The following is a 14,323-nucleotide window of genomic DNA, read 5'->3' on the forward strand; positions in this document are numbered from 1 at the left end:
AGGTTAATTCTGCCTCTGAATGAAGAATTACTACTCCTTGTAGGTAGATGCCAGAGGATCAAGGATTCTTTTCTAAGTGGGTATTTCAGTTAATGTAGCACTTGGGTGCTGTTTTGTTCCAGAGCTAACTTGAGCAGGCTGTCAGAGACTTATGCAGCATTTATAGGTATTGAAATTGAGCTAAAGGACTGCATGGTTTAAATAAGGATAAAGTAGGACTGAATTGTCCTTTTCTACAGATGTTAACCTGAGTGTGAAGAGGGTTTGCTTCAGGTAGAGTTCTTTGAGCTAAGAAACTGTGGACAAAACCAGAGCTGGTTTTCCTTACCTCCCGCAAACCCTATGGAGGAAGGTGGGAGCTGCTTTGTGCTGGCTGGTGAACATGGGTGTTTGAAGGCTTGCTGTGGGCTCTCTGGCCAGGTTCTCCCCTTGGTTGCATGCACGAGATCGTTCATTTCATGCTGCCACAGGCAGCAGTTTGATGACAAACTGCTAAAGCTCAGCAGCCTTTAGTTTTAATCCTGTTCCATAAGGCTCCTGCCCTGCGAACCAGGACCACTCTGGTGTTTCTACACTGCTGCATGGCAGGAACTCCTCTGAGTGATGAGGTGAATGGCATTTGTACTCTTGGTCCTGTAAAGTGTGCTGGTGAAGTAGCCCTGGTGCATGGGATGCAGCAGGCATCCAGCTCCTGCTGTGTTTTCTCTGGGTGTGCTTCTCAAGAGGGGTTAGGTTGAAAGAAGTTGTTGTAGGGACGTGAGGTGGGTATGACAGGGGATGCTTGCTAGAGAAGTTGCTTCTGTATTTACTGGCTTGGAGTAACTTCCTCTTCAAGGTCTCTGGGTGGAGAATTATAGGCAGGGCTCTGGAGTTAGGGGGATCACATTCAAAATAACCCCAAATAAGCTTAACATCTTTGGCTGGTTTTATGTCTAGCTCAGCTGGTGCTAACAGGATGTCTTTGTGTTTCTTCCCAGTATTTGCTTATCTTGTGAGAGTCCTGGGAATCTTACTGAATCAGTAGGCTTGATTCCTAGGTCATTTGCCTATTCTTGGAAGATGACCATTAAGCAAGCTAGATCTGGTCTGAGCTGATTTGGTATGGCAAAAAAATATAAGGATAAAAGCACTGGTTTACAGCTGGCGTGTTGTGCACTAACACCGATCCAGTTGCTATGGCTCGTTGCAGCAGTAACCAAAGCAGTGTTTTGGTAGAAGACTGTACCTTAGTCTGATGTCAGACCAGCTTTTTCTGGAAGCCAGAGTGCACAGAGCTTCCCCAGGAAGCCAAACTAAAAGGAAACGTGGTGTTTGGAGATGGAATACTGGATTTCCAGTACAGCCCCAGTAAGGCATAGCTTATATTCGTAGTGATACCGGTGAACTCTCGTTAAGGTGCTCAAAAGGCCATACTGAAGTGGCCAGTATTAGTGATGCTGTTGCAGAATATTCACCTTGGGCAGGGTAAATATTGCAGATGAACTTGTTTGTATTCACCAGTGCAGCCTGCATAGCAGGGAGTAAAAATTTAACTGCAGTGTACCAGTTCTGAGCTGGTAAGGCTTGCTGGAGGTGTGGGAATGAATGTGGTGGGCAGACAAGAGCTGTTAGCTGGCATGACAGCTTGACATTCTTATTTCAAAGGCTTACTTTAAAGATACTGGGTTTTTTCTTCTGGCTTTGTCTGAAATGGTTGTGCTAAGCTGAAAAAGCCAGGATGAAATGCAGAAGAGCCTGTGTTCTCCAGTTGGTTTTCTAAATGCTTCCTCATCTTGCCTCTTTTAGCTCTTCTTGAGATGGAGGCTAATAACCGGTTGGGATACACTGCTTCCAGCTAGCTCTGCTCTGGGAGTATTTGTGGTATGCGTAATGGCTCTTGCTTGCAGAAGGAGGGGGGGAAAGTCACTTCTATTTCTTCTTTCAAGTGTAGATTGTGCTTCTGAAAGTGATGCCCTTGGAGAAAAATGTATGTTGAAAGTGTATTTAACGCTGCCTGGAAGGTACGTGGCGTGAGGATGGCAGAAAGGTGGAATCTACCAGCAAGATGAAGCCCCATTCTGTTCCATCCTGGACAGCCAAGTAAATAATTGTAGAACAAGGCAGCAGACAAAAGAGCTGGCTCAGTTTACGGCACAGGGGCGGTGGGAATCTTGTCAGCACAAAACAACAAGGGAGTGAGTGCAGTTGCTTGTCAGGGAGTTGCAGGCCCGAAAGAAGAGCTGGGGCGGGGTGGGGGGGCTATGCTCAGCTCGCTTGAATCCCCTGAAAATCCATTCCAAATCCTGGGGAAAGGGTGTTGTGGCTTTGCCTGTCTTTGAAGGAAGCTGAGGCTTTAATTCTGTGGGTGAAAATGATGCTTTTAGCAGCTGGAAGGTGTGGGTCCTCAGCCCGTGGCTTCTCACATTGCTTGGGGATGGCTCTGGTTACCAGGGAGAGCCGTGCAGGGAAGGCAGGACCTGCATTGCTCCTTTCCCACTCCAGGCTGGTGTGCAGCACTACCAGGAGCAGTTTTGCCAGGCTGTTTACTACAGCACACACATGAGTATGTGCATTCCGGGGTGGAATGTAAAAATGAAGCCAAGGTTTTCAGGCATCAGCTGATATTAATGCTGCCTTAAACACAGCAAGGTAAGTCCCTGTGAAGCAGCTGTCTGAGAGTGGTTTGTGATCTGCTTTTTGGGGGTGTTTCATGGTAGATTCTCAGAAATCACCAGTTACTCCTGAAAATCCTGCCCTAAACTTCAACAAAGGTCATGGGGTTTATTAAGATAAGTCAGCTTAAAATAATTACTTTGCTTTTGCTCTAGGGTCTAGGAATGAGCGGCTGAGATTCCAGAACCTTTAAGTATGTGCCTCAAGTGGTGTGTGTATTGAGGTATTGCTCAGGAGATACTCATTAATCCAGTGGGGGTGAAGGTCCCAGGGAGAAAGAAGTTGCATTTCACACAGTGTATTTTTGCCTCAAAGTTATTTCAGGTGTCCAGGGCCCAGTCCATAAGGATTTTTAATTCCTTATGTGGGTCACTCAGTATCTTTGTGATGGTGTGGGCAGAGAATTCTTCATGAAGGGCTCGTGTCAGATAGTTGGTTTCTCTCTTACTGAAAGCTGTTTTCTGTAAGGACATGAACTTCTCTTGCAGTTCATGGCTTAGGCTTGAAGAAGTCTTCATCCCCATGACAGCCTGCTTCTGCCTTAGCACCTCACTTGGTGTTCACTTCATCATCAGTGATGGGAGCAACAGTCACCTTTTTGGTTAGGACATCAAGTATGAGAGAGGAGAACCAAGAAAACAGCTTGTGATGATGACTGGAGGCAGCAGCCTACAAACAACCTGTATTAGACATCAGAGAATTCCCCCAGCTCTTCATCTGAGGAGGCAGTCACATAGGCTTCAGCAGGGCTATGTAATACTGCAGTGACTGTGCTAAATCTGGATGCAAAGGAGCAGAGTGAGAAGCTCATTTATATCCTGGGGAAGAGAAGGCTTATTTTAGCATCTTTTTACAGGTGCTAAGTTTAGGAATAGTTTCAGCTTCTCTTGGTGCCAATTTAGAGACGTTCCAGCTGATGCTGGAGGCAGGAGGTGGGAAGGTGCTCGAATGTGTTGTCCTCTTACACTGTGTTTCCTCACTTCAGGGTGAATCTGAGACTCTCCTGTGGCAGTGCGAATTTCTCTTCCCACAGCCATTATAGCACTGAACAAATCTTCTTGTCACTTAGGTTTTAGTTAATTCCTCTGAGTGTTTGTGAATAGGAGTCATTCACAAAGAGCCCAACTTTTCCTTAAGGATAAGGAAGCAAAGAACTACATTAGTGCTGCACTCGCTAGGCCTTAATAAATAAAGGCAATTAATCTGTTAACTTCAATCCGTTCTTTTTCTTCCCCATCCTCCCTGCAATTCCTGCCATCACTCCAAGGTTTTCCAAAGCAGGCTTTGAAGCTTGCAGCTATTGAATTGAGCTGTTATTAGTCAGACTGGGAAGGGTTTATTCCAGTTCCAGCAGAGCTTGTGCACGCAGTAATTATAACTTGGTTCTCCATGCTTGAGAACTTGCAGCTCAGGGCTGTAGTCCTGATCTTATCAGCGGTTTGTAGTACAACAGTTTTCTTTCTAATAGCATCTGTTTCACTTCCTAAGGCTTAACTCAACCCACAAAAGGAATTTGGGGGATTCTCTGATAATCCTGAAATTGCTGCCCCTCTACCTTTTCATTGACTCAGTGCTTTCAGTTAACTCATGGGGTAGGGGAGGGGCTTTCTTTTGCATTGCAACCTTTAGCCTTGGCCCTAAGTGGGTATTTCAGCAGGTTTCTAGCCTGAAAGCTGTCAAGACTGCAGGTCTGCAGTAAGGAGGTGCAGAATGATGCTGAGTTTCACACCAGAAGGTTTTGTTTCCCCTTTACTTTTACATATTAAAGCTTTAGTGGGTTCTCTCCAGTTCAGTTTCCCATTTGAATACAACTTGGTAGTCTGAGAAAACCTCAGTGAGCTTTAGCTGAGCTTCTCTCAAACAGCTGGAGCAAACTGGGGGAGAAGGGAATGACCTGGAAAAGGAGCATTTCCAGTTTCTCATCAAGGTCCCAGTTTGCACACTAACTGCAGCTTGCGCAGGCAGGACTGGAGGAGATGTTGAGCTGTTCTGTTTGCCTTAATACTTCATGTCGAGCACAGGGGGTTGATTAGTTTCTTGGTCTCCATGAGGGACAGACATGTGAGATGGGAACATTTGAGAGGGGCTGAGGCTGCTTGTTTATAAGGGTTTTGTCCTCAAAAGAATGGGCTGGGCAAAGGAGGAAAGCGTCCTCCCCTTTTCTTGTCTGCTTGGCAACTCAGGGTTAACTCTGCCTTTTGAATGTGGGATTGGAAACCAAAATTGCTCTGGACATCTGAGCTTCCCTCTAATAAGATATTCCAGGTGGTTAGGGAGTAATCCTAAAATAGGTCCAGATATAATTGCTTCTGAAGCCAGGTCTGCAGCCTCTGGGGCAGGGGGAGCCCTGGGGGGCTCTGATGGAGGTGTCTGCAGGGGGAAGGCAGCGGAGGTGGCCAGCCCTTCCCGACACCTCTGCCTTCTCGCTCGGGCTTTGCATTGAGGGCTTCTCCCACCTCCTTCTGCAAGAAAGCCGATAAATTCCTGCCGGTGGTGATGCAAAGGCTGTTTGTCAAACATCAGCAAATTCCCCTGATGCAAACAGGCAGAGGGAGAAGGAGGACTCTCCCCAGAGAATGCCCTGCTTCTCTCAACAGTGTTTTTTCCTTCCTGCTACTATTGCCTGACTTATACAAAGGTCTTTTAATGACTTGTGAGGATATATTGATTTCTCAGGTTCCTGCTGTTCGTACAGAGGAGGGCTTCTCAGCATAGGGTAACTTTGTTTTCCTAGGAGGAATGGAAAGGAAGCTTGATACCAAAGCTCCTGCTGAGCTCTCTTGCTGTGCAAAATGTAGTTTATTCTGCATGTGAAGCATCTCTTGCATCAGGAGCTGCTTCAGGAGCTTTGTGGGGCTCTTCCCTGATTTACCCCTTCCAGTCGTGCTCGAGTCGCTGTTCTGAACCCTGCCAGTGTTTGATACCTTCTCTTGTAACCTTGGCATGGACCCAAAGGTTTTGGAGAGCAGTGGTCCCTCAAGATCAAAGCTGAGCCTGGGAAAGCGCCTGTAGTGCATGTACTCTGCTCTCTGAATAAATAAGGCTTTATTCCCAGCTGCTGAGCTGACATTTCACACTAGCCCGAGACTCTGCGAACTCTGCCACCCAGAGGAAACCTGTGCTCTGTCCTCGGGCCTCCAGCTTGTGCTGGTGTACACTGAGGTGCATGAGAAGCCCTCTCCTTATCGCCTCTGATAGCTTAACATGGGGAGTGGTAACTGGCTTTAAACCTTTGCAGCTACTGCAGGAGGAAATGCTAATGCTGGCTGCTGGCTCTCACCTCGGCTCACTCCGTGTCATGCCAGGTTAGATCCATCTCTGCCACTTTTCTGGGCATATGGTGAAACACTGATGGCTTCAGCAAGCTTTAAGCTCCTTTTCACTAGTGGGATGTGGGGGAGCATTACTTCTGTGCCCTCAAGCATCTTAGGGTGTATTAATGGAAGTAGGTTGTAGGTATTCTGCTTATTCTCGGTATCAAACCTTAATCTTGGCATTCTTTTCCAGTTACCCCTTGTCTTCACATAGGGAAAGTAAAATAACTTCTCAAGAGACTTTAATCCCATGGAAAGTTTTGTTCCTTGACATTTTAGCAATTTCAAACCCATTGGCAGTAAAGAATTGTCTCCTTTAAGCCCTCTTCTTCCTGTCCCTTCCTCAAATGTAGCGGAATAAGCTCTCAGCATGACCAGAGTTCCCAATGAAAGCAAGTGTTTTGCTTCCTGGAGCACCCAGTTTAACCCCAGAAGCAGTTTTGCCCTCTGGATTTATAAGCAAATACCCACTTGGGAAGAAACTGGCTCAGCTCCCTCTAAATCATTGTGCTTTGGAGTGTGTAAAGTTGAGGATGGGAACTACCTGCTGCCTTCTGAAGTGACCCTCTCTTGTTCTAACTGGTCACACAGGTTTGTTGATCCCGGTTAACAGGCAGGAGGGGTTGAGGAGCAGCTGGATGTTGCCATAATTAGCAAAGCCCTGTGGTTTTTATCTCTGCTAGCAAAGGACACCAAGACGAATCCTCCTGTGAACAAAACCAGGCTTCAGATCCCTTCCTAGAGAGGGCTGGGAATTGATCTGCTGCAATAAACAGCTGACATAACAGAAGTGGCAATAATCCCCCATTAAATATCTTTCAGTTGATGGGACTCACTGGATAATTGACTTTCCAGGAGGAATTACTGGCTCAAACTAAATCAGCAGGCATTAGGGCAGCTCACTGCAGTGTTGTTTAAAGGGGGAAGTGTAGCTTTGCCCGGCCTTGACGAGAGCTATTCATCTTTCTAATTCAATGGATGTGTCACAACCAGATGACTCCGAGATTTCAGGTATTGGACCACCTCTCTAATTCACATGCTGGCTTTTCTTGTGCTGAAACCTTTTGCTGTCTCTCCTCAGTGCTCAGTGCTAGGATGCTGGGTGTTTATCAGGACAGGGTAATCAGAGGTACTGTGTTGAGTGGATTTGGCTCTTCTCTTGCATTGAGTGGCTCTGGAGCACTTCAAGAAGTTGATGGTTTAAAGATGCTTGAATGTATCTCATCATCATTCACCTGGCCTCTGCCATACTGCCAGAGGCTGCTCCTTCTGGTGATCATTTCAAGCTGATGATTTACCAAGTGGAATAGGCCCAACTAGAGTAATCCCTTTAATGCCTGAGAAGAATGAACCTTAATCCAGCAAAGCTGAGCTTTCCATTTCTATGAGGACAAGGCACATCCGGCAGCTTCCAGGAGGAAATGTCCTGGGTGGGCAAGAAGCTTTCCAAGGGGTTTATCTCCCTCTTCTGGTTTTGCAGGCAAGCTGGGGGAGGACAGAAGGGCATTTCCAAGTGTTGCCTGGTAGGAGGGAGGGATGCTTGAGTAACACCTGCACCTTTCCTAGGGGCTCTAGGATGAGCACTTGGTAAAAGGATGGACACAGAGCATCTCTTTAGGTGCTGAACCTCACTGCAGCAGAGCACCTCCTACAGGGTTCAGCAGATTGAGGACTTTCCTCTGGAATGGCTTTTCCTGGTGCCAAGACAACTTCTTGGTGATGCAATTCCATGGGTTAAAACTTAGGGCTGGAAACTTCCCCTCCCTTCAGTAGCAGCCTGGAAGGTGAAATGCCACTTCCCTTTCCAGGGAAGTGAGATGGGACAGATGCACCAATGTCCCCCGTCTTTCTGGTCATCTTGGTCTAAGCCAGCAGCTGCTTTTGCATGTGTGTTTGCCCCCAGATTGCCTATTTGGAAGCGTTTGGAACTGGCTGCAAAGCCTGTCCATGCAGATCCTTACATCCTGTCGTTTCCCTCTCCCTAGAATGGCAGCGTGACCTGGAGCGATGAAGGTGATGGATGCAGAGGAAGAGAAATTTCCCGAGACTTTGCCAAGGTCAGTGGGATCATGGGATTTGAGGGGGGTTTTCCCCTGATCTGTGCCAGAGGGTCACTGTGGAGCCCTCACTATTCCCCTGTAGTGAATTTGTAACTAAACTGCTTTGTTCTGCCTACAGACCTGCTGTTTTGGGGCTATTTTGTTGCTTTGGCTGACTGGAATATGGTTTGAACTAAGACTTACTAACCTGACTCTAGGCATTTCTAATATTAGTCAATACTTTTTGCAGCTGAGAGAAGGGTGGTTTGTTTCTTGAACCTGGATTTGAATGTGGCAGCTGTGTGTCACACCAGCCAGAGGAATTCATTTGAAACCAAGCTGGCTCTTTCTGAAAGGGGGCAGCTAATTGCTCTGCAAATACACTGCTGTGTTCTCTTCCCTGAGCTGGGATGTGAGAAAGCACAGAGCTTCACAGGAAATGAGCCCAAAAAGCCCCTCTTCTCCTGGACTGGGTGAATACCAAGTAGCTAGCAGCACCCACAGAGAGGCTGGAATATGTATTTCCCAGGATTTCCCAGGGAATCTTCGCTTTTCCATTGAGCTGCTCCACAAGCAGCACATAATTCCCTGGAGTGATGCAGGATTCCTCCTCAGTGCAGACAAGAGAAGGTATTGAACTCTTCATGTAGAGTGTTGTCTTCTCTCTTGTCATCTGTCCTGTATCTCGGTGAGGGATGGACTTGAGCCCTCTCAGCCTGTCATTTTGTGGCCTCACAGGATTCTTGCTAGGTGAGAATTAGATCTTTCGGGGAAGAGGCAGTTGTGAGATGACACTCATGCCTTTCCCTTCTGAAAAGCAGTGGCTAATGCTAACACACAGTGCCTCTCCTTTGGAATAGCTGCTAGGGAGCTTTAAGTGCTTAGGTGGTTAAGCCTGTTGGTAAAGTGATTTCTGCAGCTAATTTCCAGGCTGGTTTCTGCTAGTTTTGAAGGCTTTGGAGCTTATTTTAGAGGACTCCTTCCTGCAGGCATTAGTAGTTACAGGAAAGCTCACTCCTTTCCTCTTCTCCTTCAAGGGATCAGTTTGTCACTTAGGTGACAATCCCTAAAGGAGGGAATCCTGAGGCTGGGAGAAGCTGCAGAGAGCTTAACCCATCTGGTGCTTCAAGGGTACAGACACTAAGCTGCCCTGAACCACTGTCACCTTCCTTTGGGTTGTCTCATCTTTCTGTCTCGCTTGCCTTAATACTTCCTCTCCCCTTTGCTTTCAGATGGTTTCAAACCCTGCTCTGTAGCAGTGCTGTTAACTGGGCCGAATCCTGTTCCCTTTGGGGCACTGGTATCTGCTGTGCCAGGATGAGTTACTGAGGGGCTGAGCAAGGCAACCAATAAGAAGGGTCTTTTAACTGGCACAGCAGCCTTGGCCACCAGAGCACTCAGGAATCCTTCCTTGTTTTGCTTTCACCTTCCAGTGCAAGCACCAGATCCCCATTGGAAGAAGCTGATATTATTACTTGATTTTCTGTTGCATTGTGGCTTGTGCCTTCATCCTTATTTCCCTCCTATAGCTCTATGAACTGGATAGTGACCCTGAACGGAAAGAGTTCCTGGATGACCTCTTCATCTTCATGCAGAAGAGGGGTGAGTAAGCATTTGTTTGAACTTGGATGTGGTACAGTGGGGCAAAGGGGTACTGCTGCCTGTGACTTCTTCCCTTCTGAGCTTGAAAGACCACCTCCAACCCTTGAACTTGCAGATCAGATGGAAGAGCAGTGGTAAGACTTCAGATCTTCGCCCTGGGAGAAGGAGCATGGTAGGAAAGGACCTGCCTTGTAGCTTAGTTACACAGATGCTATTTCTTTGTCCTCCTACCTAATACTCATGTTGTCCATGCATTGAAGAGATGAAGAAGCATGGTTCCCCAAGGAACCCAGCACCATTAGAAATTCTCTGGTCTCCCCCTTCATGTGGTATGATCACACATCTTCTCGTGTTCGATTTCATTGGCATTTGGAAGCTGAGTATGAATGCCTTCACAGCCTCCATGGAGTAGCAGCATACAATCTGGGGACTGGGAAAACAGACACCAAGCCACATTTCCCTGCAGATTGGCAATGTGTCAGCTTTCTGTTCCGTTATCTTGTGTAACTGAGTGAGGAGGTGCCCAGTTTCTCACATTCCTCCCTGTGGTGTCACCAACTTGCATCTCTCTTGGCTGCAGGAGCAGTGATGCACATGTGAAGGAGCTCAGCTGGGATGCCACAAGTTTTTGTCCCCTAGTTATGAAAGCTCAGTCCCCTCATTGCAAACTGTTCATCATAAACATGTACATAGATGTGCTATTGTATAAAATAGACATGTGAACATGTGTGGTAGATCCTTTGTGGTGCTCTCCTCCTTTACCCCTCCAGGCCAGGCACTCTTCAACAAAGACATAAAGCATTAAACTGTGCTATAGACCTTTTCTTTGTTCCCAAAGAGTCTGCTGAAGGGAGGTGTGAAGAGCAGATGTATAAAGGACCCTTTCCATCCTCATGGCATGATGCTTTCAGAGTGTGCTGAGGCAAACAAGCCCAGTCATGCTTACTTGGAAGTGGGGCTGCCTTGGTGTCACCAGTATTGTTCCCTGAGAGTCTCATAAAGGATAAAGCAGCACCACCTCAGCCTTATCTATTTGAAGGTGATCTGGTTGCTGCGTTGGAGCTAGAGTCTTATTTCCAGTTGGTTTTTGAGCCCTGCATCTTCAGATGCATCCTGCTATGTGGATGAGTAGATCCCAAGCAGAGGGAAAGCGATCCTAAATGCAGCTATTCCAATTGCCCTTCGTATCCATGTCTGTTTTCCCTGGCATGACCTGGGTGAGCTTTCCCTCTCCTGCAGTTTGAGATTGTGCTGCCCAAGGCAGGTAAAAATGAGAGCTGGGTTTTGCTGGTGGGTTTGGCTTTTGTGTGCAGAGGCATAACCAAGCTTGATTAGTTTACCTGCCCATGTTAACCTGAGCTCAACTGTTAATGTGAGGGCTGGGATGCCTGACAGACAAGACAATCATCTGCAGGGTTTGACTGGCAGCAATAGAAACCTCCAGCTACCCAGAGAGAAATCTGCTTCATACTTCAGTGTCTCCTTCCTATTCCCTTTCAATTATTCATAACTGACACATTGCCCATGCAGGGGCTGAGCTGGTCACCGGCTGCTTGCTGGCGGAGTTGAGCTTTTAATCATCCGGGCATTCCCAGTGCATTTGTTTGCTGGAGATTCCCTTGGTTTTATGCTTGCTGGAAGGACTGTAACTGAAATCTAAAGGGCCCAGGACCCATGGGGGAGAGATGTGAACTGGACAGTCCTCTGCCAGAGGGGCTGGAAAGGTTTGGCCCTCACTGTCCAGTGATGGATGCAGCTCTAGCCTGGGCACTTGGCAAACTGCTCCTGCCTGCAGCATCCTCAGCAGCAGGCAGAACAAATCCAACCTCCTCCATGCTGGGAAGCTGGCTGAGTTGCAGAGTATGGGTAGTTACGGGCTTGCTGTGCATCTGGGTCCCCCCAAAAGCAATAGGGAGAAGGACTCTGGGGAGCTAAACACCTTCAGGTTGATAGAACTGACCAGCATAGGTTGAGCTAAAGGAGGCAGCTTCTCTTCTGCCAGGAATGTGAGCTGCTGTGTCCTGCTGCACAGGAGCTCTCTTAACTTGGCCTGTTTCTTCAGCAGCTGTAGGGCAGCTGAGAGCAAAGCCCTGTGTTTCTTAGCTCCTATGTGTGAAGAGCTGCTTCATTTGCACCTCGTTTCTGAAGGGACTGGAAAGCAGCTCTGCTAATAAACATTGCTGGTGTAAAGATGGGGCTTTTGCTTTTGCTGTTGTCCAGGAGAAGCCCCCCCCCCTTGTTTGGGGCTGCTGGATTTGAAGCACAGATTGCTAACTGCTGCTGCACCAAAAAGCCTGATGTGGAAGATAAATGCCCCATTTCACAGGAGCTACTGAGTAGTTGGAGGGATGAAAAGATTTGGTGGTTGGTGCTGCTGTTAGGAATGTACCTCGAAATGTGGAGCCATGAAACAAGCTTAATGCAGATCAAATGTGCAGGTCTCATCTGCCTCTGAGCACAGCAGGTTGTCCCTGAATGACCACAGCTGCAAGTGATAAAATGGCCCTTCAGTGGCAATAATGATGGAAGAGGGAGATGAGAGGAAGGCTGTAACTCTTCTTTTGTTGGATGTTTTATTCCTTGTATGTGTTTAGTTATATGGGTCCCACCATGGCTGTGATTGAAGGGGCAGATGGGGTGAGGAGGGAAGAGCAGTTAGTGTGCAGGACTAGCTTTGAACCAGGCCTGTGACAGGACTGACCTGATGCCGCTTGACAGGGATGATGTTCACTATATCACCACTTCCACCTTCTCTTTGTCCAGCTTTTCCTCAGTCTCAACCCAAAAGTTGTCTTTCCTTGGACTGAGTGGGGATAAAAACCTTCAGCCGTGGCTTCCCTCCATCTTCATTGCTGATCTGGGGGCTTGTGACAGGTTGAGCCTTGATGGCTTGAGGTCTGAGTTCTCCAAAGCTGTATTCTTAACCCCCTGCTGCATGAGGAGCTGCTCCCTGGGCTAGTTTGTGGTTCAGGGTGTTGTAAAGGCCACTGGCTGGGGTTCTCTGCTGGTGCCCTCTGGAGGGGGTTGCATTGCAGGCATGGAGGCTGGATTTGTTCTGCCTGCCACTGAGGATGCTGCAGGCAGAGCAGTTTACCCAGGCTAGAGCTGCATCCATTACAATAACTCAGGATAATCTTGTGTTTGCCCCATCTTTTGTATTACTAGAAGGAATTGTATAACAGCAATGTATGCAACCAGATGGGCAAGTTCATTTACTGGGCTCAGACTTGGTGTCAGAGAGACCTTCCACCCCTTTTCAGGGAACTGAGCTGATTGTATCCCACTAGTACTGATTGGGAGAGCACTGGAGTAGTGGGGATTGTTTGATCCCCTGGAAGGATCAGCAGTGTTCATGCAAGACATGCCTCTAGACGGGTTTGATGGGGAAGAGATCCAAGCGCGTGCTCTGGTGTGTGAGGAAAGGCTGCCTTGCAGGGGAAGCTGTTTGGTTTGTTTGAAGTACTGCCTTTGTGAAGACCTCATAAAATGTCTCCAATTGTACAGCTCTACTCGTGCTGGTCAAGGTTTGTGCCTGACCTTGGTTTTCCCAGATGGCTTGACCATTCAGGGGCTTTATGTGTATACACATAGAAGGGGCTTTGTGAGTCAGAGCGTGTGGTTTTAATGTTTTCCTGCTGTTGGATGCTCTGTCTGCACGTTTGGATGGGAAATACAACAAATCCAGGGTATTGACAAAAGCATTTACTGGTGGATTCCTCTATCTATGAGCCAAGGGGTGTTTATGAAATGGTTGGTCAGGGAATACACTTCAGTCTTCTACTGATTCCATTTTGCTGGGTTCTTCTTTTGATCCTCTTGGGGTCTTTTTGAATCTGCTTTAAGCAACATAGCTCCTGAAATGAGACATCAATAGACATAAATTCTCAGCATCCTTTGCTTGTGCTACCTGCTTACTGCTGAGCCGCAGCAAATGCTTCCCTGAATAGCAACTGATGTTCTCACTTCAGGCACTGCAGAGGTGTCTTCTGGATGGTCCCCATCAACCAGACAGAGTCCTCTTCCCCAGGAGAGCCTTGGGTTTGTACACAGCTACGTCTCTGCCTCCTGCACCTCCTTTAAAAAGCCTCTTCTTTGGTCAGCTGTGCCTAGCCTCAGGAAGAGTGGGGACTGTTGTCTTGTGCAGATGGTGAGCAGTGGGAATCAGTGAACTATTGTAGGGTTTTACCTTTATATTGTTAGAAAGAAAGGCTTTCCCTGAAGTTGCAGGGCCAACTGGCACTCTGCTTCACATTCCTCAATATTCTTTAAGTGCTTTGAGCCTTCCAGAGCAGGGAACAGAGAACTCCATGCACTGAAACACTTCTGAGGGATGCGGGATAAAATCACGTGCAAAGCAAAGTGCTTGGGATCTCCGGACAGCTTGAATCCAGCTCCTCTGGGGATGCCTGGGCCTGGCCCTGAGGTAGGGCTCTCTGCAGCTTCCAGAAAGCTCTTGCAGGGAATGTTTTGCTCATCAACCACAGGTGCCCGGTGACTAAAAGTCCCCACCAGCTACATAAGGTGGTATTCTGGGGGAGTTTACTTAGGCTGGTTTGCAAACTGCAGTAACTTAGAAGTAGTTATCAGCAGGTCCTTCCCATGAAACCCAAACTTCCTCCCCCTTCTGTTTTCAGCCATCAGAACATTCATTGCAGACTTGAGGCATGAGTTTTTTCTCTCTGATTTGAAAAAAGCCTGGAAATTCCCCATATTTGG

General features: G+C 47.5%; 1 protein-coding gene across 4 annotated transcripts in view; it reads left to right on the forward strand.

Moving 5' to 3' along the window:
• Positions 1–14,323, forward strand: part of ARID3B (AT-rich interaction domain 3B) — a 29,470-nt gene that overhangs the window by 3,717 nt on the left and 11,430 nt on the right. For all 4 annotated transcript variants that reach the window (XM_057421310.1, XM_057421317.1, XM_057421326.1 and 1 more), the window contains 2 exons: positions 7,952–8,023; positions 9,535–9,607. In XM_057421310.1, the coding sequence (XP_057277293.1) occupies positions 7,952–8,023; positions 9,535–9,607 (145 nt within the window). The remainder of the gene's footprint in view (positions 1–7,951; positions 8,024–9,534; positions 9,608–14,323) is intronic.

This window comes from Pezoporus wallicus, unplaced genomic scaffold (assembly GCF_028554395.1).
Source record: "Pezoporus wallicus isolate ANWC-B61680 ecotype Strahan unplaced genomic scaffold, APGP_CSIRO_Pwel_v1 contig_7731, whole genome shotgun sequence".
Classification (NCBI taxonomy): domain Eukaryota; kingdom Metazoa; phylum Chordata; class Aves; order Psittaciformes; family Psittacidae; genus Pezoporus; species Pezoporus wallicus.